This window comes from Dasypus novemcinctus, chromosome 24, assembly GCF_030445035.2.
Source record: "Dasypus novemcinctus isolate mDasNov1 chromosome 24, mDasNov1.1.hap2, whole genome shotgun sequence".
Taxonomy (NCBI): domain Eukaryota; kingdom Metazoa; phylum Chordata; class Mammalia; order Cingulata; family Dasypodidae; genus Dasypus; species Dasypus novemcinctus.
In genome coordinates, this window is record NC_080696.1 from 9,184,512 (window position 1) to 9,205,081 (window position 20,570).

Genomic DNA, 20,570 nt, shown 5'->3' on the forward strand with positions numbered 1-20,570 from the left:
GAAATTGGCACTTAATCTTATTGCGTATCCCTTTTATGTTATGCATTGTTTTTCTCTTGCAGCTCTCAGAATTCTATGTCTTTGGCATTTGACATTCTGATTAGTATGTGTCTTGGAGTTGGTCTATTTGGATTTATTCAGATGGGAGTATGTTGTGCTTCTTAGACATGGATATCCATATACTTCAGTAGATTTGGGAAATTTTCTACCATTATTTCTTCACATATTCCTTCTTCCTCTTTTCCCTTCTCTTCTTCTGGAACACCCATGACACGTGTGTTTGCACATCTCTTGCTGTTGTTTATTTCGCTGAGACCTTGTTCAAATTTTTCCATTCTTTTCTGTGTTTGCTTTCAGAGGCCATTTCTTCAAGTTCACCAATCCTTTCTTCTGCCTACTCAATCTGCTACGATTCCAGTGTATTTTTAATTTCATTTATTGCATCTTTCATTCCCATAAGATCTGCTATTTTTCTATGTAGACTTTCAAATTCTTTGTGCTCATCCACTGTCTTCTTAAATATCCTTAATCTCTTTAGTCATCTCAGTGAATTTATTAAGGAGATTTGTTTGAACATCTATAATTAGTTGTCTCAATTCCTTTATGTCATCTGGAGGCTTATCTTGTTCCTTTAACTGGGCCATATATTCCTGTTTTTTGGTGTGGATTGTAATTTTTTGTTGGCATCTTGGCATCTGGCTTACTAGATATATTTATTCTGGGTGCAGTTTCTCTCTTTAGTTTAGGGCTTTCTTGCCCTTTCTCCCTTGCTGTTTGTGCAGTAGAACCAAGGATATAGTTGGTGCTATAAGCTATGGAGGCTCAAGATGCCCTCATTTCCCTAAGGCCCGATGAAGCTTCTCCCAACTTTCTCCTTTGCCAGTGGTAGGGACAGAGTCACAGCTGTGTGGAATAATACAAGTCCTGCAGACCTAGACTGTAGTTGCCCAGAGAGACTGATGAAGCTTCAAGCCTCTTTCTCCCCTGCCTAGAACAGGGATGGAGCTGTAGGTGTGGGCAGCAGTCTATGTCATGCAGGTCCAAAATGATGGCAGTTGCCCCAGCAGACTTCTGACTATTCAGTCTGTGCCAGCCAAATATACCTGCAGTTAGCTGGAGATGCTGGTGCAGGACCTGCCAGCTTCCTCCCTGCTAGAGGTGGGACTGAAGCCTAGGCTAAGGCTACAGGCCAATCTGGGTGAACAAAACCTGTCCCTACCATCACTGTGATTTTCCATCAACCTGGCTTCCCCTCATGCTGGGGGTGGAGGCAAATGGCAGCTACTGGCCTTTTTCTGACTTGGGCATGTTCAGACTTGAGCTGTTCTTAGGGTTCTAATTGATCCAGCCAAATTTACTAATCAGCTGGAAATGGTGGCCAACCGTCTCTTCTCTCTCTCTCTCCTGTTTTTGGGAAATGGAGCTCCCACTTCCATCCACAGAATAGCTCCCGAGGTAGCTTGTGCCACCAGAGTAGGATGATCACCTGCCTCCACGGTGTGACCTATGTTTTCCTGGAGAGGCTGGCTCAGGTCCCCCCAGCTTTCTCCCTGCCTGAGGCAGGCCTAGTGTTTATGCTAGAGCTAAAGTCTGATCTGGATGGAAAGAAGCCAGTCCCCACCAGCACTGGGATTTTCAGTCCGCCCCACTTCCCCTTGTGCCAGGTGCAGAGTTTAGATGACAGCTACCGGCCTCTTTCTGGTTTGGACAGGTTCAAACTTCAGCTGTTTTCAGGATTGTACTGTAGCCCATTGAATTTCCTCATCAGTAGCTGAAGTTGGTGCCCAACCATCTCTTCCTCCCCCTTTTTTGGGAAGTAGAGCTTCCACTTCCAGCCACAGAACAGTTCCTGAGGTGGCTTGTGCCTCCAGTGAAGGATGGGCACCGGCCTCCAGGGCAAGGAGTGCTCTACTTATCTTCTCTGCAGATGGGCAGTCTCCTTCTTCCACTCCTTCAGGAATGTTGCAGTATGCTTTTCTGGTCTCCTGGAGCTCCCAAACAGGTGCTTTAGATAGCTCTGGGTGATTGCTAACTCCCCTATAGGAGGAGCTGACTGTAGGAGCTCTTGACTCTGCCGCCATCTTGCTGGTTGTCTTTTTCATCCATTTTTACAATCACTGATGAACCCCGTAGATAAAAATTAATTCCACATGCAGCCTGTGGTTTTATATAGAACCTCAATGAAGTAACAGGAAGGAAATTTAAGTGTTTTTTTTTGTTTTTTGTTTTTTTAAGGAGGTATCGGAGGTTAAACCCAGGACTTTGTACATGGGAAGCAGACATTCAGCCACTTAGCTACATCCACTCCCCAGTGAGAGTTGGTTTTTCCATTTGTTTTTAGGAGGTATTAGGGATCGAATCCAGGACCTCGTACATGGGAAGCAAGCACTCAGCCACCTGAGCCACATCCGCTCCCCAAAATTCAGTTTTTTTAACATAAATTTGGCCTCAAATTATTTTCTTCACAGTTTTTTTTTTTTCATGAAACTAGCCAGTTTGTCCCATTTGTTTTGGCATCAAATAGACATAGTTTTATTGTGACTCAGAGTCCAGTATTGTCCTTGTTTAAGGACATGAAATGTTATCTCAAGGGAACCTTTTTGGAGTCTAGTGAAAATTTTAGCCCCAGGACCGATTATTCCACTTCTCCACCCAAACTGTTTCCTTCTTGTGGTCTTAGACTAGGGTCTTGAATGTGTAATCTTACACTCATGAGAGGACTCTTTTATTTTTTTTAATTCCCACAGCCCAACCCCTTTTTTCAACCCCACCCGTCACCAGTAGAGGTGAAGGTTACCCTTAGGCCTCACAGCATGTTTCAGAAGCCCAGTCAAGGCTTTCCCAAAGGCCCTACTGCACAGTTAGCTTCTCCTTATGTTTTAAATGACCTCAAACTTAGGATTTTTCTGCCCTCTCTGAAGTAAGGAGTTAAAAGTTCATTTTTCCTGAATGAAATAACTTTATAATGCATGAAATATTCCTGGTCTAGCCTAGCCACAGACATTATCAGTGCTCAATCCGTGTCAACCCCTTCCTTCCTACCCTCTCATTAAATTGCACCTAAATCTTAAGACAGAGAAAGAAAACTGGTTCATGACCTCAGTTATATACTGCAACTAATAGGTAGTCATAGAGCTGCCTCTGGCTTAGTGCATACATAGTCTCCCCTCTCCAACCTGCTTTGGTAAGCTTAGCTTTGCTAAAATTTTAGGTTTTAATAAATGTAATTTATTTGAAATTTTCTTCAGGACTAAATCTTCAAGTCATCCGTGTTCCAGATTTTTAATTATAATTACAGCTTTAGTTTGAATCTGCAGTTTTCTGTAGCAGTTAACAAAGAGGTCAAAATTAATAAAATGCTGGGATTCTAAGTATGCAGGTTGAAAATTTGTATTTAGGCAATTAAGGTTAAAAAAAAAAAAGATGTTTAAATCCAGAATGGAGGTTATTCTAGCAAATAATTGGCCTGGTCTTTTTAAAAGGTTAGGTTATAAAAAAGAGAGGGGAGGTTGTTGTAGAGTAAAGGAAATATCACAAAATCCAACATGTGATCATTGGTTGGATCCTTGTTCAGGGGGAAAATGTTCATTTTGGGATCAGTTGAAGAAATTTGAAGATGGGCTGGTTATTTGAGCAATGATGTCAGTTTCATTCGTTGTAATAGTATTTTGGCGATGTAGGAGAATGTCCTTACTGTTTGGGAGTGGATGCCGACATATTTAGGGTGAAGTGTCATGTCTGATTTATTGGAAACGTTTTAGCAAATATGTATATGAGCTATGACAATATGTTAGATGTTGAATTCAGACATAAGTTTTGTGGTGTTTGTGACACAATTTTTCTACTTTTCTGCGTGTTTGACGTTTTTCATAATTGTATGAGTCCTGATCCTCATGAAGAGGCCTTCTCAGAGAGTGGAGTATTTTGGGGCCCAGTAGGTCTTCCTGGCCGCCTGTGGTCTGGGAGAAGGCTTTGCTGGAGGAGGGTGCGCAGGTGGGGGCAGAAGCCCCTCCGCCGTGCTTTCCTGCCAGACCTTCCTCAGCAGCTCCGCGGGCCTCATGGAGCCCCTTCCCCGGGCGTCCCCTTGAACAGTGTCCCAAGAGCCGAAGGAGGGGACTTTCCACTCTCATGTGTACCATGGACTCCCCTGGAAGCCTTGGGGAAGCTCAAGTCACCTTGGCCTGGAAGATAAGTTGAGGCTGTGAAAGCTCCATGTTGGATAATTGCTTTTGTTGTCCTGGGGCTATGAAGTAGGACAGCCCAAATAAAGACTACTCCCTTACAACTCATTCCTCAGGGGAGCACAGTAAGACTCAAATGGATCTACAGCCTTGCTGAGGCAGGACGGCATTTGTTCAACTCATATTTGATTTTTGTTGTTGTGGCCTTTCTATTCGTGAATTCCCTGAGTTTCTATTAATAATAAAGCCATTTTTGAGCACTTTTTTTTAGACGGAATATAAAATAAATAGCAGAATTCTGATTTGCTCCTAAAACATGGAGCACCCTTTCTTTTCCTCTCATAGGCTTTACTCACAATCCCACCCCCACCCTTTTTGTTTGTTTGTGTTTTCCTGGAAACTGTTTGGTGAACAACCAGGTGAGCCAGAAGAAAGTTAATTCTCTGGGATTGAGGGATTGCAAGGGATAATAGGGTAGAGGAAAGTGCAGCAGCTTTGTGCAGAACCAGGAACACCAGAGGCAGCACAGTGCGGGGAGGCCAGGGGAGAAGATGAACTCTTGTTGCTGCTGGACAGTTGTATGATATTAAACCATTCAGAAATAGAACTTATTTCTAGAATACACCTACCTGAAGACTCCTAGTGGAAAGATGCTTCCATGGCAAAGCTAACCCCCCTTTCATCCCAGTTTTAGTACATCTAAAGGCAGTCTTCTCAGATTGAGGATAGCCATGCTCGCTAGCCAGAAGACAGCTGTGCTTCAGTGTGATGGGCCCGTGCCTTGTGTTCTCAGCGCGCCTTTGTCAGGGAGTTGTCACACGTGAAGCTTATCATGTCACCATTTCCATTTTGCCCTATTTTGCCCTCTGTGTTTAGAAGACCTGTGTAGCAAGCTGGGGAGCTGCAGCCAGAGTAGAGAGAGCAAGGGCCTCCTGGATTCTTTGCCCAAATGTACTTTAGCTATAGATCATAGCGGAGCTTTGCTTAAGTCCTGAATAAGTAAAAGTCCCAGTGGTCTTTGAAGTGATTTCATGAAGAGCAAAGATAAAAATGTAGTCCTTACCACACTGCTTGTAGAGAAATGAAATGCATCTCCCTCAGTGTTTCGGGTCAGTCTGTTTCAGGAAGCAGTAATTGTCTCTGTTTATGTATCAAAATTAGTTTGCCATCAGTACTGACACAAGGACCTTTTGTATTTAATCTCTCTTCAGGTTTCACGTAACCGGTGAAATTTGGACTAAGCAGGTGCAAATCTTTTTTTACACATTAAACTTGCCATTTCTCTTGTAGGGTTTCTCCGTTGAAACCACTTGAACATAACCTAAGCCGGTGGTAGAGAGTGGAGGGGACCTGGTTCCAAGAAACTCAGGTCCCCTAGTAATTTCATCAATAAATCACGTAGCTAAACTCTGCCTTATACGGCTTCACTTTTCTCTAGAGGAAGGTGTTGTACCAAGATTTTATTGTTTAGCAGATTGAATCAGATTTAGATATCATGCAAGTGTTATTCTCAAGATACCACGCTGCCTGAACTCAGATCTGTAGCTTTCATGGTAAGCTGCAGATTTAGCCCCTTCCTGATAATAAAGTTTTACTGCTGAAGATTTTGTACAGGGAAAAACCTTGACATTTTGAACGTACCGCCTGAATCTTAATCCTGTAGAGCCAACCCTAAGTGTGATACACCAGCAGAGGCACGGTGGCTTCGACATTACATTTCCTCCTTCAGTCTTTTGGAAGACTCATCTTATAAATTATTACGTTAAAAATAAGTTTTCAGTTTTGCTCTGTTTGTGAGTTCCCAGCTGTTAAGGACACCTCTCTTACAACCCTCCTCCCCAGGAATAGGCCCAATAAACAGATGTGGAGGTCAGTTCCACTCTCCCTGTGACCATCTCTGTTTTAAAGCAGAGTAGTGCCAATAGTATGCACGTTGCCTTTGACATTTTAAGCAGAAGAAAGCTGCCTGGCTGACATACAATCCATTTTCAAGTGGCTAGGAAGAAACTGCTTTGTCTCCCTAAATCTGGAGATGTTTTCATAGATGTCACCGTTGTTTCGCAATCACAGTGGCTGCAGCGACTGTGCTGTCAGAACCTTAGCTTGGTCAGACAGAATGTCAAGACTGTGGTCATCAGTGTCCCGGATCCAGAACGCTTATGATCCTTGACTTTCGAGAGCCCGATGGTCCTGCAGACTACGTCTTGCAGCTCCCTTCACTTCATGGATAAAACAGTGGCTCAGAGGGTCAGCAGTTTTCTGAGCCTGTTTCAGAACCTGGAGACCCTCACACCTTTCTGGTGGGCTTTTCATTTCTGATTCTTCCACCAAGTACTTGACTCTGTTAACTATGAATATTTTTCCTGATCTTTTTGGGAAGGTCATATCCAGAGTGCTTTATGCCTGAGAGGGGTGGAAAGAGGGTGGGAAGAAGGAAGTTTGCTGGTAACTCCATGAATCATTGGGAATTCTACCACTCCCCTCTGTAAGATGAATGAGAATATCCCCATTTTCACAGATGAGAGGTACTTCTTGGACAAGGCTTTTTTGGCTTAATGTAGTTTGTGAGATTTATTCTGTTGTTGCCTGTAATTTGTAGCTCATTTGTTTTCAGAAACAGTGTAGTATGCCATTGTGTACCTGTGCCATGATTTTTGTCATTGTGCTGTTTGGGACTCTTGTCCCATTATAAGCTCCATCTGCTCATGCTTTTGTGCAGCTTTAGTAAATACTCAAGCATTTTTCCAAAGTGGCTGTTCAACTTAAACTCCCACCAGCACTGTGTGAGAATTTCAGTTACTCCATATTCTTCCCAGCACTTGGTGCTCTCTCTCTTCTTTCTAGGCCATTCTGATGAGTTGGAGAATTTTTAAAAAATTTATGTCATATTTCTTGTCATCTCACTCTATGTTAAGGCTTTGCTGTACTTGAACTAGAATAACTTGTTTGCAGGCAAAATACACCCATCTTCAAATAGGTATCAAACAGGTCTTTCCATAAGCTTACTAATAGCCAAGGTCTGTGCACCAGCTCAGATTGAATTTCCTACTTCTTTTGAAAGGCCTGATTTTCAGGCATGTTAATTATGCCTCATTTATTCCATTGCACAGATGCAGTGACTGAGCCACTCAAGGGACTCGGGAGCATCCAAAGGTTATGGACTGGTCTCATGCAAGAGCCTTGATTGTCATGTTTGCCCCTTCCTCTCCAGTGAGGTCCTCTGTTGACTTTCTCATTCTTTTCTCTGCTGAGTAATTATAGAATGCACACTGGGTGGCAAACAAGCTCATAATCTGATGATGTCCACTTTCCTTTCCAGGTTATGGCTTTCAAATCACAGCCTATTTCCTCAAGAGAGGCATACGCCTTCGCTGCATCAGGGGCTCGCAGCATGGAGGTAAGAACTCATTTCTTGGACTATCAAGTGTTTATTATTCTAGAAAAGTAATGAACATAAAGGAATGGAGATTCCTACTTGCTTCATTGCTTTCATGTAACTCAAGGGCTAATTAAGAATATTTCCCAACATTTGTGTTTTTCCATTTTCCCTGTTTCCTGCCTGAGTACAGTGAACTGAGCCACACTACACTTTACTTTCCTGGTGGGTCTTAGCACTTTCATTGAGTCTCCAGAGTGACTCAACATATGCTTGAATGGTGAGTCATGTCGCTGGTGTCTGTGTGCACCCAGGCACTGTGATATGTATGGGCAGGTGTGTGCACGAGAAAATGCATTTCCAGCCCAGAGCTGTCACAGCCTGCCCTACGTGTGTGACAAGGCCAGCTCCCCCCACCTCATTTCCCCAAGTCAAGATGTTCACTGAAGAAACTTGTCCAGCCAACATCCATAAAGCCAAATGCTAATGACCATTCTCCAAGTAGATCTGAGAGAGAGAATTTTCTGGAAATAAAGTTCAGCTCAACTTCCTTAGATGAGCATTTTCTATGATAAGAAATGCACATTTTTAGAAACTTGTTTGCTTTTAGAAAATTTATGATTATCTATGTCTTCTTAATTTTAAGTGTTGCTTTACTAGATCCTTCTCTTTTATTTCTTTGAGAAGTTACGTGTTTACAGAACGATCATGCATAAAATGCACAATTCCCATACACCAACCCACCACCAGCACCTGGCATTGGTATGGAACATTGGTTACAATTGATGATAGCACATTTTTATATTTGGACTATTAGTTAAAGTCCCTGGTTTAACTTAAAGTTCACTATTTGTATAGTGTATTTCCAAGGATTTAAAAAAAATTTTTTCTGACGTTTTCTCTTTTAATCATATTCAGATATATATTTCATTGCTGTTAATTGCATTCACAATGTTGGTGTGTGCTATAATCACCACCATCCACTGCCAAAGTATTTCCATTATTCCAAATAAGAACCCTGTACATTTTTTTTTAAGGTTTATTTTATTTTTTATTTATCACCCCCCTTTGCCGTTTTTGCTGTCTGTCTGCTCTCTGTGTCCATTCACTGCTCACTCTTCTGTGTCTGCTTGTCTCCCTTTGTTGCATAACCTTGCTGCACCAGCTCTCCGCGGGTGCAGGCGTCAGCTTTCTGCAGGCGTGGGCCAACCTGCCTTCACAAGGAGGCCCTGGGACGCGAACGCAGGGCCTCCCATATGGTAGACGGGAGCCCAGTCTACCATATGGTAGACTGGAACCCTGTACATTTAAAGTCTTAACTTTCCATTCCCTATCCACATCCTGTCTCTTAGTAACCTATATTCTAGATCCTCACTCTGTAAATTTGCTTATTCTAATTGTTTCATATCAGTGAGATCATACAAGATCTGTCCTTTTTGTGTCTGGCTTATTTCACTCAACATGATATCCTCAAGGTTCATCCATGTTGTCACATGTATCAGTACTTCATTCCTTTTTACAGCTGAATAATGTTCCATTTTATGTATATATCACATTTGATTTATTCATTAATTGGTTGATGGGCAGTTGGGTTGTTTCCATCTTTTGGCAATTCTAAATAATGCTGTTCTGAACATCAGTGTTCAAATATCTTTTGAGCCTGTGCTTTCAATTCTTTTGGGTATATACCTAGTAGTGGGATTGCCTGGTCATATGGTAGTTCTGTACTTAGTTTCCTGTGGAACAGCCAAACCATTCCACAGTGGCTGCAGCATTTTACATTGCCACAGTGATGAATGAGTCTTCATGTTTCTCCATATCCTCTCCAACACTTGTTATTTTTTCCTTAAATACCAGCTATTCTAATGGGTGTGAAATGGTATCTCTGTGGTTTTGATTTGTATTTCCCTATTGGCTAATAATGTTGAACACCTTTTCATGTGTTTTCTGGCCATTTATATATCTTCTTTGGAGAGATGTCTTTTCAAGTCTTTTGCCCATTTTTAAATTGGGTTGTTTGTCTTTTTTTGTTAAGTTGAAGGATTTCTTTATATTTACTGGATAATCTTTCTTGTATGTGTGGTTTCCAAATATTTTCTCCCATTGTATATGTTGTTTTTTTACTTCCATGATAAAGTTGTTTGAGGAACAGAAGTTTGGTGTTTTGTTTTTGGTGGTTTTTTTTTATATGTCCCATTTATTTTTTATTTTTTCTTCTGTTCCTTGAACTTTGGGTATAAAGTCTAAGAAACCATTGCCTAAGACGAGGTCCTAAAGTTGCTTCCCTGTGTTTTCTTCTGAGAGAATGATAATTCTAGCTTTGATATTTAGGTCTTTGATCCATTTTGAGTCGATTTTTGTATATGGTGTGAGGGAGGACACTCCTCTTTTTTGCAAATGGAGATCCAGTGTTTCGAGCACCATTTGTTGAGGAAAGTATTCTTTCCCAATTGAGGAGCCTTTGCCACCTTGTCAAAAATCAGTTGACTATAAACGTGAGGGTTGGTTTCTGAGCTCTCATAGTCTGATCTTGTGCCAATATCATCCTGTTTTGATTATTGTTGCTTTGTAATAAGTTTTAGGATTGGGAAGTGTGAGTCCTCCAACTTCATTCTTCTTCTTCACAATGGCTTTGGCTATTTGGGGCCCCTTACATTTGCATATTAATTTGATAATTGACCTTTCCATTTCTGCAAAGAAGGTTGTTGGAATTTTGATTAGAATTGCCTTGAATCTATAAATTGCTTTGGGTAGATTTGACATCTAAAGGATATTTAGTCTTCCGATCTGTGAACATGGACTATCCTTCCATTTATTTAGGCCTTCTTTAATTTCTTTTAGCAATGTTTTGTAGTTGTCTGCACACAAGTCCTTTATGTCATGTTTAGATTTATTCTAGGTATTTGATTCTTGTAGTTGCTATTGTGAATGAAATTTTTTCTTGATTTCCTTCATTGTTTGCGTATAGAAACACTGCCGATTTTTGTGTGTTGATCTTATACCCTGACACTTTGCTGAATTTATTTATTAGCTCTAGGAGCTTTGTTGTGGATTTTTCAGTATTTTCTTTAAATAGGTGTAACAGTTTGAAGCTGAGGGACCCCAGAAGATCATGTCCTTAGAGCTAATGCATTGCTGTGCATGTAAAACTATTGGATGATAAGACCTTCTGATTACTTCAGGTAAGGGCCTTTAATTAGATTGCATGACTCAGGATTGGTCTTAATCCTCTTACTGGAGTCCTTTATGAACTGGAATTGTGGCTGCAGACACAGAGAGAAATTCCTAGAAGCTGAAAGTGAGGGCCCGGGAGCCAAAAGCTGAAATCAATGGAATACAGAAAGTGAAAGGAAACCGTTGAGGCAGAAGGCTGAAAGTAACAAGGTCAGGAGGAAAGGGGAGAGATAAGCCAGACACTGCCCTGTGCCTGATCACCCAAAGCTGCAGCTCAGGGAGAAAGCATCTCCTAATGATGCCTTGATTCAGACACTTTGAGGGCCTCAGAACCGCAGGCTCATATGTTAATAAATTCCCGTTGTAAAAGCCAACCCATTTCTGGTATATTGCCTTGGCAGCCTTTAGCAAACTAAAACAATAGAATCATACTGTCTGCAAATATAGAAAGTTTTACTTCTCCCATTCCAATTTGGATGTCTTATTTCTTTTACTTGCCTAATTCCTCTGGCAAAAACTTCAGTGCAATATTGAATAACAGTGGTGACAGTGGGCATTCTTGTCTTGTTCCTGATCCTGGAGGGAAAACTTTCATTTTTTCACTATTATGTAGGATGTTAGCTGTGGGCTTTTCATATATGCCCTTTATCATATTGAGGAAGTTTCTTTCTATTCCTAGTGTTCTAATAGATATTTTTATCAACAAGTGGTGCTGGATTTTGTCAAATGCCTTTTCTTCAGCAATTGAGATGATCCTGTGATTTTTTTTCTTATTTTGTCAATGTGGAGTATTACTTTAATTGACTTTCTTAATGTGGAGTATTACTTAATTGACCTTACATGCCATGGATAAATCCCACTTGATCATGGTGCATTTATGTGTAATTCTTTTAATATGCTCTTGGGTTCATTTTGCTAATATTTTGTTGAGGATTTTTGCATTTATATTCATAGGAGATATTGGTGTATAGTTTTCTTTTCTTGTGTTATCTTTATCTGGCTTTGGTATGAGGGTGATATTGGCCCTGTAAAATGAGTTAGAGAGTATTAGCGCCTCTTCAGTTTTTTAGAAGAGTTTGAGCAAAAGTGGAGTTGTCTTTTTGGAATGTTTGGTATGATTAGATTTCTGTACTAGTAATAGGTTTATTGAGATCCTCTCTTCTTTTTTTTTTTTTAAAGATTTATGTTTTATTTATTTCTCTCCCCTTCCCCACCCTCCCGCCTCCCCCCCCCAGTTGTCTGCTCTCTGTGTCCATTTGCTGTGTGTTCTTCTGTGTCCGCTTGTATTCTTGTCAGTGGCACCAGGAATCTGTGTCTCTTTTTGTTGCGTCCTCTTGCTGCCGTTAGCTCTCTCTGTGTGCAGCGCCACTCCTGGGCGGGCTGCGCTTTTTTGTGCTGGGTGGCTCTCCTTACGGGGTGCACTCCTTGCGCATGGGGCTCCCCTTTGTGGGGACACTCCTTCATAGCACTGCACTCTGTGTGCACATCAGCACTGCGCATGGGCCAGCTCATCATACGAGGCAGGAAGCCCTGGGTTTGAACCCTGGACCTCCCATGTGGTAGGCGGATGGATGCTCTATCCATTGAGACAAATCCACTTCCCTTCTCTTTCTTCTTGGGTCAATGTAGGTAGTTTCTGTTTCTAAGAATTTGTCTGTTTCATCTCGGTTATCTAATTTATTTTGGCATACAGTTCATAGTATCCACTTACTGTCCTATATATTTTGGTGGGGTCAGTAGTAATGTCCCCCTTTTCATTTCTAATTTTCATTATTTGTATCTTCTCTCTTTTTTTCTTTGTCAGTCAGGCTAAGGTTTGTCAATTTTATATTAATCCTTTCAAAAAACAAACTTGCTTTTGTTGATATCTTTCATTTTTGTTTGTTTTCTATTTCATTTATCTCTGTTGTAATCTTCGTTGTTTCGTTCCTTCTGCTCACTTTGGGTTTAGTTCTTTTTTTTCAGTCTCCAAGTTTTGAGGTTAGGTCTCTGATTTGAAGTCTCTCTTCTTTTTTTAATGTAAGCATTTAGAGCTATAAATTTCCCTCTCAGTACTGCCTTCACTACATCCCATAAGTTTTGTTATGTTGTATGTTTGTTTTTATTCACTTCAAGATATTTCCTAATTCCTAATTTTGATTTCCTCTTTAACTCATTGGTAGTTTATAAATATGTTAGGTAATTTCCACATTTGTGAATTTTCCCTTTCTCACTCTGTTATTGTTTTCTAACTTCATTTTGTTGTGGATGGAGAATATGCATTGTATAATTTCAGTATTTTTAAATTTTTTGAGACTTGTTTTGTGATCCAACATATGGTCTATCCTGGGGAATGATCCATATGCATGCAAGAAGAATGTGTATTCTGTTTTCACTTGGTGCAGTGTTCTATATATGTCTGTCAGGTCTAGTTGGTTTAGTGTATCATTTAGATTCTGTACTTCCTTATCGATCTTCTGACTAGATGTTCTATCCAATTTCTCTCTTCAAATATGTCAGTATTTACTTCATATATTTTGGGGCTCTGCTGTTAGGTGCATATATATTTATGTTTGTTACATCTTCCTACTGAATTGCCCCATTTATCAGTTTCTAATGACCATCTTTGTCCCTCAGGACTGTTTTTCACTTAAGCTCTATTTTATCCAATGTTAGTATAGCCACCCCAGCTCTCTTGTGATTACTTCTTGCATGGTATATTTTTTTCCATCATTTCACCATCAACCTACTTGTATCTTTGGCCTTAAGGTGGTCTCTTAAAGATAGCATGTAACTGGGTCATACTTTTATATCCATTGTTCCAATATCTGCCTTTTGTGTGGAGAGTTTAATCCACTTACATTTAAAGTCACTACTAATAATATAGGTCTTTCTTCTGCCGTTTTGCTATTTAGCCTTGGTAATTCTTACATCTTTTTTCCCCCATGCTTATGTTATAACCTACTTTAATATTTATTTTCTTTTTTTGTGTTTTATCATATTGAGTGATCTTCTCTTTTTGGGGCTCCCATAATGTGTATATCACTCATACAGAGGATACAAATAATGATACTCATTTCTATTTGGATATGTTTCTCATCTGTTTTCCTTGTACTTACCATAGGAATAAAATTTAACACCCTAAATATATAACAATTATATTTGGTTTGATACCAACTTAATTTCAATATCATGGACATATACTTTTTCTATACCCCTCTGTCCCCCCATCATTTTTTTGGTACTTGTTATCACTTATGTCTTTGTACATTGTATGTCCAAAAACCTAGATTTATTATTGCTTTTATGCATTTGCATTTTAGTAGCTGTAGGAAGTAAGAAGTGGAGTTACATACCAAACGTTACACTGCAATAATACTGGCATTTCCAATACCCAAATGGAAACCTTTACCATGGGCCTTTATTTCTTTATCTGCTTTGAACCACTGTTTAGTGTCCTTAACTTTCAGTCTGAAGAACTCCTTTTAGCATTGTTTGTAGGGCAGATCCAGTGATGAACTCCCTCGGCTTTTGTTTATCTTAGAATGTCTTAATCTCACCCTCATTTTTGAAAAAAAGTCTCAGCAGATATAAAATTCTTGGCTAGCAGTTGTTTTCTTTCAGAACTTTAAGTGTTTCAGTCCAGTGCCTTCTTGCCTCCATGACTTCTGATGAGAAGTTGTCACATAATCTTATTGGGGGCCCTGTGTATGTAACACATTGCTTTTCTTGCAGCTTTAAGAATTTCTCTCTGTCATTGCCATTCAACAGTTTAGCATCTTCCTCCTGCTCTTCCCTGATGCTATCCAATGTTCTTCTGACCTCTGAAGTTTCAAAGTCGTTGTTTCTGACAGTTCCTGCTTGTTTAATGGCTTTTTTGGTGGAAGGAGTGAGTCCTGGAGTTCCCTATGCACCATCTTCCCCGGAAATTCTCAATAGATAGTCTCTTAATGGGGCCTTCCAGTTCTCTCAGTTCTCTTAGTAAAAAGTCGGTCATCATTTCATATGTTAAAATACAGCTTTGTGTAGAGACTTCTGTTGCCTACATCTTTGTTTTATTTAACTATTAGTACAACTCTTAATTTTGACTTAGTCATAGTGAAGGGGTATAGCCCGTGCTTTCTATATATGCAGAACTTGGCAACCAAATGTTTAAAAATCCACTATTATTCTTATTTCTGAGTGGAAGAAAAATGGTACAAATAGAAGAGTTTATCTAACAGATCTGATAATTTTGAATTCTAATTTTGATGCACTATTGAACTATACTATTTCATTTTTGTGCTTTTATTTTTGGACAGATAATGAATTCTGTGCCTCAATTTCCCTGTCCTTTAAGTGGGAAGCAGATTATTTAGCACTAATCTCAATTACATATTTTAAGAATTAATGAATAAATATGAAGATAATTGGATTGTTTTCTAGCTTCTCAAAGTCCATGTCTAGTTACCTATCTAGATTAATATCCATATGTAGTTGAGTTTTAAACATCCCCAGGCCCCTGCCTGAAATGGAGGCTTTCTACATGAGGAGGACTAGCCTACAGGTCAGGCCCAAGGAGAGGACAGTGTTAACTGACCGTAACTTTGTGTGCATAATCAACACCTTCATGCTTGCTTCTGAGTACATCAGATTGAAATAGATTATCACAGTCAGTACCCTCACATTGTCATGCATTGTTGAAAGTGTGTAATTTATGTAAAAGGCTTCATCTGTTCTATTCATAACACCTTTAAAAAACTAATCAGATCTAAGAGGGAAGTTTGTTAGAAACATGACTTTATTTCTATCATGGATATGATACATGTGCATTATTAAAAATTTAAGCAATAAAACCAAGTATGAAGAGGAGAGAAGACCCTCCCTCCCATCCACTCCCCCAGAATATACTCTGTGAGCATCAGCTCAGCGTCATTCAAGGGCTGGGTGGAGGCTGGGTGGACAAGACAGGAGATACACATGGCATTTTCCATTTTGTGTCCCTTTCACTGAGGACTGGCGAGTCCAGCTCCATGATTCATTCAGCCTTCCCCACTTGGAGGTCAGTGGTTTTGCTTTAAGGAGTGTATTAATGAACGGATTAATGTAATTATGGTGTAGTAGATCATCTTTTTATGGCATAATTAACCATTTCTTTAAGAGGGTAATCACTAATTCCTATCGGAAACTGCTGTTTTTGTGGGCTGACACAGATTTGGAGTCTGTCCCCCAGGTGGGAGGGTCTTTCTTAGAGCAGGTGACCAAGGACATGAGATCTAGTAAGAACGAGTAAGAACGCTAAGAAGTCACGTTTGATTTCACCTACTGTTCTTTCCCCTCCTATGGAAGTCTGCACACTCATTAGAAAACTTTGGTCCTATTTCCCAAATGTGAGTTCTAAACAGAGTGCAGCAAACTGACACAGAGGGAGGGCTTCAGAGGCCCTGTCTCAGGGTTTCATGCGGTGTCTTGGTCAGGACCAGGGGACCTATCTGCAGCCACCTCAGCCCCCCGGAGCTCTGCACTTAACCTGCCATGTTGATGGCCAGCACTGGCGGGGAGAAGGGGGCAGCGAAGAGACATATGTCTTATGCACATGCGTGCTGCTATGACAAAATAAAAAAACAGAAAATCTGGGACCAAGAATCTCTGGGTAGAGATGCACAGAGTTTTAATGCCTTTAGTTACTTTTTTTTTCTTCATTTTGTACAGAACTCCGGCTATTCCCCGACAGATTTGTGGTCTGTGTAAGCCAGCTTGCATTTAATCGGGATCTTTTGGCCAGCCAGAATAAAGAATTGGTATGTATGAAAAATTTCTATAAACAAATCTCTTTAAATTCTGAGTTATTGTAAAAAAAAAATAGAAAAAATTATTGGCTTATATTGTCATCCAGTGATTGAGCATTCAACATATTTTTTAAGGAACCAAAAATGTCCTACTTATTTTGCATGGTAATACTGATTGATTAATTGTTTTTTCCCTTAAATATTTAGTTTGATCAGCAGTATCTTTGCCATATCAATTTTAAATGAAAAAGCAACACATTAAAAAAATAATGATGGTGCCCATAATAGTATTTAAATGAAATAAAGTGAATTCTTTAAACAAAATGAAGCAAAATCCACGTTTCCACTGGAAGCTTTCATTGGGGTCAGTGGCTTTTGAATTTTATTCCATGGTGAATCACTGGCAAGTTCATGAGAACCAGTACTTTTCCCTGGTGTATGATTTCATAGCTGATAGGGCTCTCTCTCTCTCTCATTCTCTCTCCACCACTGTCTCTCTTCTCATGATAAGCCTTGAGCTCCATCAGAGCTCTTTATTCAGACTAATACAGAAAACTCACTTGTAATGTTGCAGCTTAAAACTTTGTCTTTTAAACTTAACAGCTACAACTTGAGAGAGCATCCTTACATGAGTGTGTGTCCTTGTGTGTATGTGTGTGTGTGCATGTGCACACGGCTGTTACTTAAGCCCATGAAAGGTCTCTCTTTTTTTTTTTTTAAAGATTTGTTTATTTCTCTCCCCTTCCCCCCCCCCCAGTTGTCTGCTCTCTGTGTCCATTCACTGTGTGTTCTTCTATGACCGCTTCTATCCTTATCAGCGATATCAGTGGCACCGGGAATCTGTGTCTCTTTTCGTTGCATCATCTTGTTGTGTCAGCTCTCCATGTGTGCAGCGCCGTTCTTGGGTAGGCTGCACTTTCACACTGGGTGGCTCTCCTTACAGGGTGCACTTGGGGCTCCCCTATGTGAGGGACACCCCTGCGTGGCAGGGCACTCCTTGCGCACATCAGCACTGCCTGTGGGCCAGCTCCACATGGATCAAGGAGGCCCAGGGTTTGAACCATGGACCTCCCATGTCATAGGCAGATGCCCTATCCATTGGGCCAAGTCTGCTTCCCCCCATGAAGGGTCTCTTTGCAGTCATAGTACAATCCACCTGCACTTACCTCTGCTTACCTTTGCATAAACTATTTTTTTCTTCATGTTTTTGGACATATAATCTGAATGTCAAACAAAATCTAGCAGACATGAACCTGGCCATGAGTGTAGCATGATTATTACCCTTCTGAAATAATTTGTGAGAATATTAAATTACCCCTGATGTTTATTATTTTTTAATCCTTATGAAATGTGAAATTTGACCCACACAGTTGAAAACTAACTTCTTATCTCATCTTAAATAAATATGTAGGAAGTGTATTTCAGAGGCTGTAAGGGTAAATAGAGACCCAGGAAAAGTAAAGAGCAGAGAGCTTGTGTTTAAATTCAGACACCTTTGTTTGGAATAGAGTAGCTCTTCAGACATGCCGGCATGGCCCTTATGTTTCTTCCTCCTCCTCCTCCAGCCGTAAAGCGCTGAAGGATACCCATTAAGTGAAATGAATATAGCACATTTGGCGAAAAGTAGTTGAAGCTTAATTGTCCAGAAACATTACCAGGATGTTGAGTTATCTTGGTAAATTAATGAATACTAGAGTAATAATGCTATTGGCATGCAACTATAGATATAATATGGCTCAGCTGATTTTCAAAGCCAGGATAAAATGCATGTATACTTTAAAAGAACAATAATTAACTGTACCAGAAAGTATCATGGCTTTCAGATGGAATGCAGGGGAACTGAGATTTTGTATCTGATAATGAAATATTAATATTTAATATCTTGAATTATTAAGGGAGAATTAAAGCATTAGCACAATATAGATGAAATATAATTCCCTTTAGGGGCATTGATATTTATACAGATGGAAGTTTTCTATAGCTGCTGTGATAGAAATCCTATAATCTAGAGGATTCCTAAGAGTCAAGAATTTTCATTCTGAAAAGTCGACCAGTCAGCCTTTTCCAGAGAAAGTTGTTTCCTTAAGTTTACTGATGTCTAGTGATAACACTCCATCGATCCCATTTGTGTCCTGAGGGTCTCAGTGTTTTGAGCTTCTCTCTTTAGTTGAGTGCAGCACCTGTCTCTTCAGTCGCTCTTGTCCCCACGTCCATCCGCACCCCCCTCCATACACACTGCCCAGCCAGACGGCCATGAGTCAGACGAAACCCACCATCCCTGAGGCACAAGCTGCATGTGCCCTTCTGCTTAGCAAGCCCCCGATGCACCTCCCCTTGTCACCGCTCTGCTGCCCACCCTTCCTTACACTTGTCGTCCCTAGAAGCAATAAAATACCCAGGTCAAGGAAGGGGCCCTCGCCTGCTAATTGCCCATCAAGCCAACCACACAGTCCTTCCACCAGAAGGGCCTCAAAGCTTTCTCTTCATTGATTTTTGACCTCTGGAGAGCCTGCTGGTCACAGCTTTTTTAAGGATCAATAAATACTCCCTTCCGCTCTCTGCCTGGGTGAAGAGTTCTCACTCCTGGTTACATACTTGACATGTTCAGAGCCAGTCATGCCGGGCTCTCGCACGTATTCCGTGAACTTCCCTAAAGCTTTGAATTCGTCTATCTGTTTAGGTTGATATTAATCACAGGGCAGAAGCCATTTCATTTCCCCAGGAGTGATTCTCAGGGAATGTCAGTGGGACCAGACCTGGGAAATTTGGCTCCCTGAGTAGCAATGTCCGCAACGAACTTCAGTGTTTTCTGTAACCCTTAACTTACTCTTCCACGGCCACAGAAGTACAGAAGTGCTGGGGGCAGGGGTGCATTCCGAGGCACCCCTTGGGCGCCTACAGGTGTGATGGCCTCGAGGGACTTAGGTTCCTTTGCCTTTTTTTTTCTCATTTTGGATCCTCAGTGTCTGACATTTGTTAGGAAATTGGGGCGTGCTAACTTAGCTCTCCTCTGTAAAACACCCTTTCATCCCGTAGATAGAGAAGCCAGCTGCACCTAGTGCCCTGATCCCAATGGTGGTGGCACGAGATAACTGCTCTTCCTGAGAAGGGAGCACAAAGTGGGTACAGTGCCCCTCTCTGGGGCAGACGGAGTGCGGCCACGCTGCCCCTCCAGGCCCCAGGGCTGCGCCACTGGTCGGCATTTCCCGCGTCCACTCGGGGACAGTGGTGTGGGGAGATGTTCCGTGTTGCAATAGTGCTGCGCCACATGCCCATGTGCTGTGGATGTGGGAATTGTGATGTGCACTTTAGGGAAGAAAGGGCATTATTATGAAATGAGTCATTGCTGTTTTTCTTACTAGAGTTTCTCATAAGAAATCTCAAAGCCCTTGTTGTCTTTCTTTCACCTCCTGCTAGAAATGGAGCTGGGAGTCTTGTTGAGACTTTCTTTTTACTATTCTTTTTTTCTCACCTCTTTCCCCACTGCAGAAATATGAAAAAATTAAAGTAAGTTTTTCTTATACTCAGTTAAGCTCCAACAATAACTTTTCATATTTACAAACCCTAGGCCCTGTATAGAGGCCCTTCTTTCTCAGATGTGAAGCCTGGAGCCTTGAGGAAATTTATACTTATTTATTATTTCTATTATTCCTTATTGAAGTTGTGTGAATAGCCACAGGACTCCGTATGTCTCTGGGCCATTTCAGGCTCCACACCAAGCTGCTTCTCGCAGTGAGCTGGCTCTAGTCTCTGGAGACTCTTTCCACCCCTCCCATCACGTCCTAAGGGGAGTGCTGATTCGTGCCAAACAGGGAAAACTGAGCACGTGCCCTTTCACTTGAGGAGCTTATAGTATGCAGATGACTGAGGGGATTGGGGGGTGCCCTAGCAACCTATGGGTGTAATTCAAGTGGCACCTCCTTTATTCGTGAAGGGGTACCCAGTCTGCACCTGTATCTTCTCTGCCTGTTCAGAAGGAATTCCGAGATTCCAGGCCTTCTTTCTTAGTTGTATAAACCTAAGCTGATGAAGACTTTGGAAAGTGGAGAAGGGCACTTTGTGCCCATGCAGCGTCAGCGTGGGCGCATGCGC

General features: G+C 41.0%; 1 protein-coding gene across 1 annotated transcript in view; it reads left to right on the top strand.

The window, feature by feature from the left end:
• SLX4IP (SLX4 interacting protein) overlaps positions 1 to 20,570 on the top strand; it is a 186,987-nt gene that overhangs the window by 148,432 nt on the left and 17,985 nt on the right. The window contains 2 exon segments of the mRNA XM_004461828.5: positions 7,501 to 7,578; positions 16,402 to 16,490. Of these exon segments, the coding sequence (XP_004461885.2) occupies positions 7,501 to 7,578; positions 16,402 to 16,490 (167 nt within the window).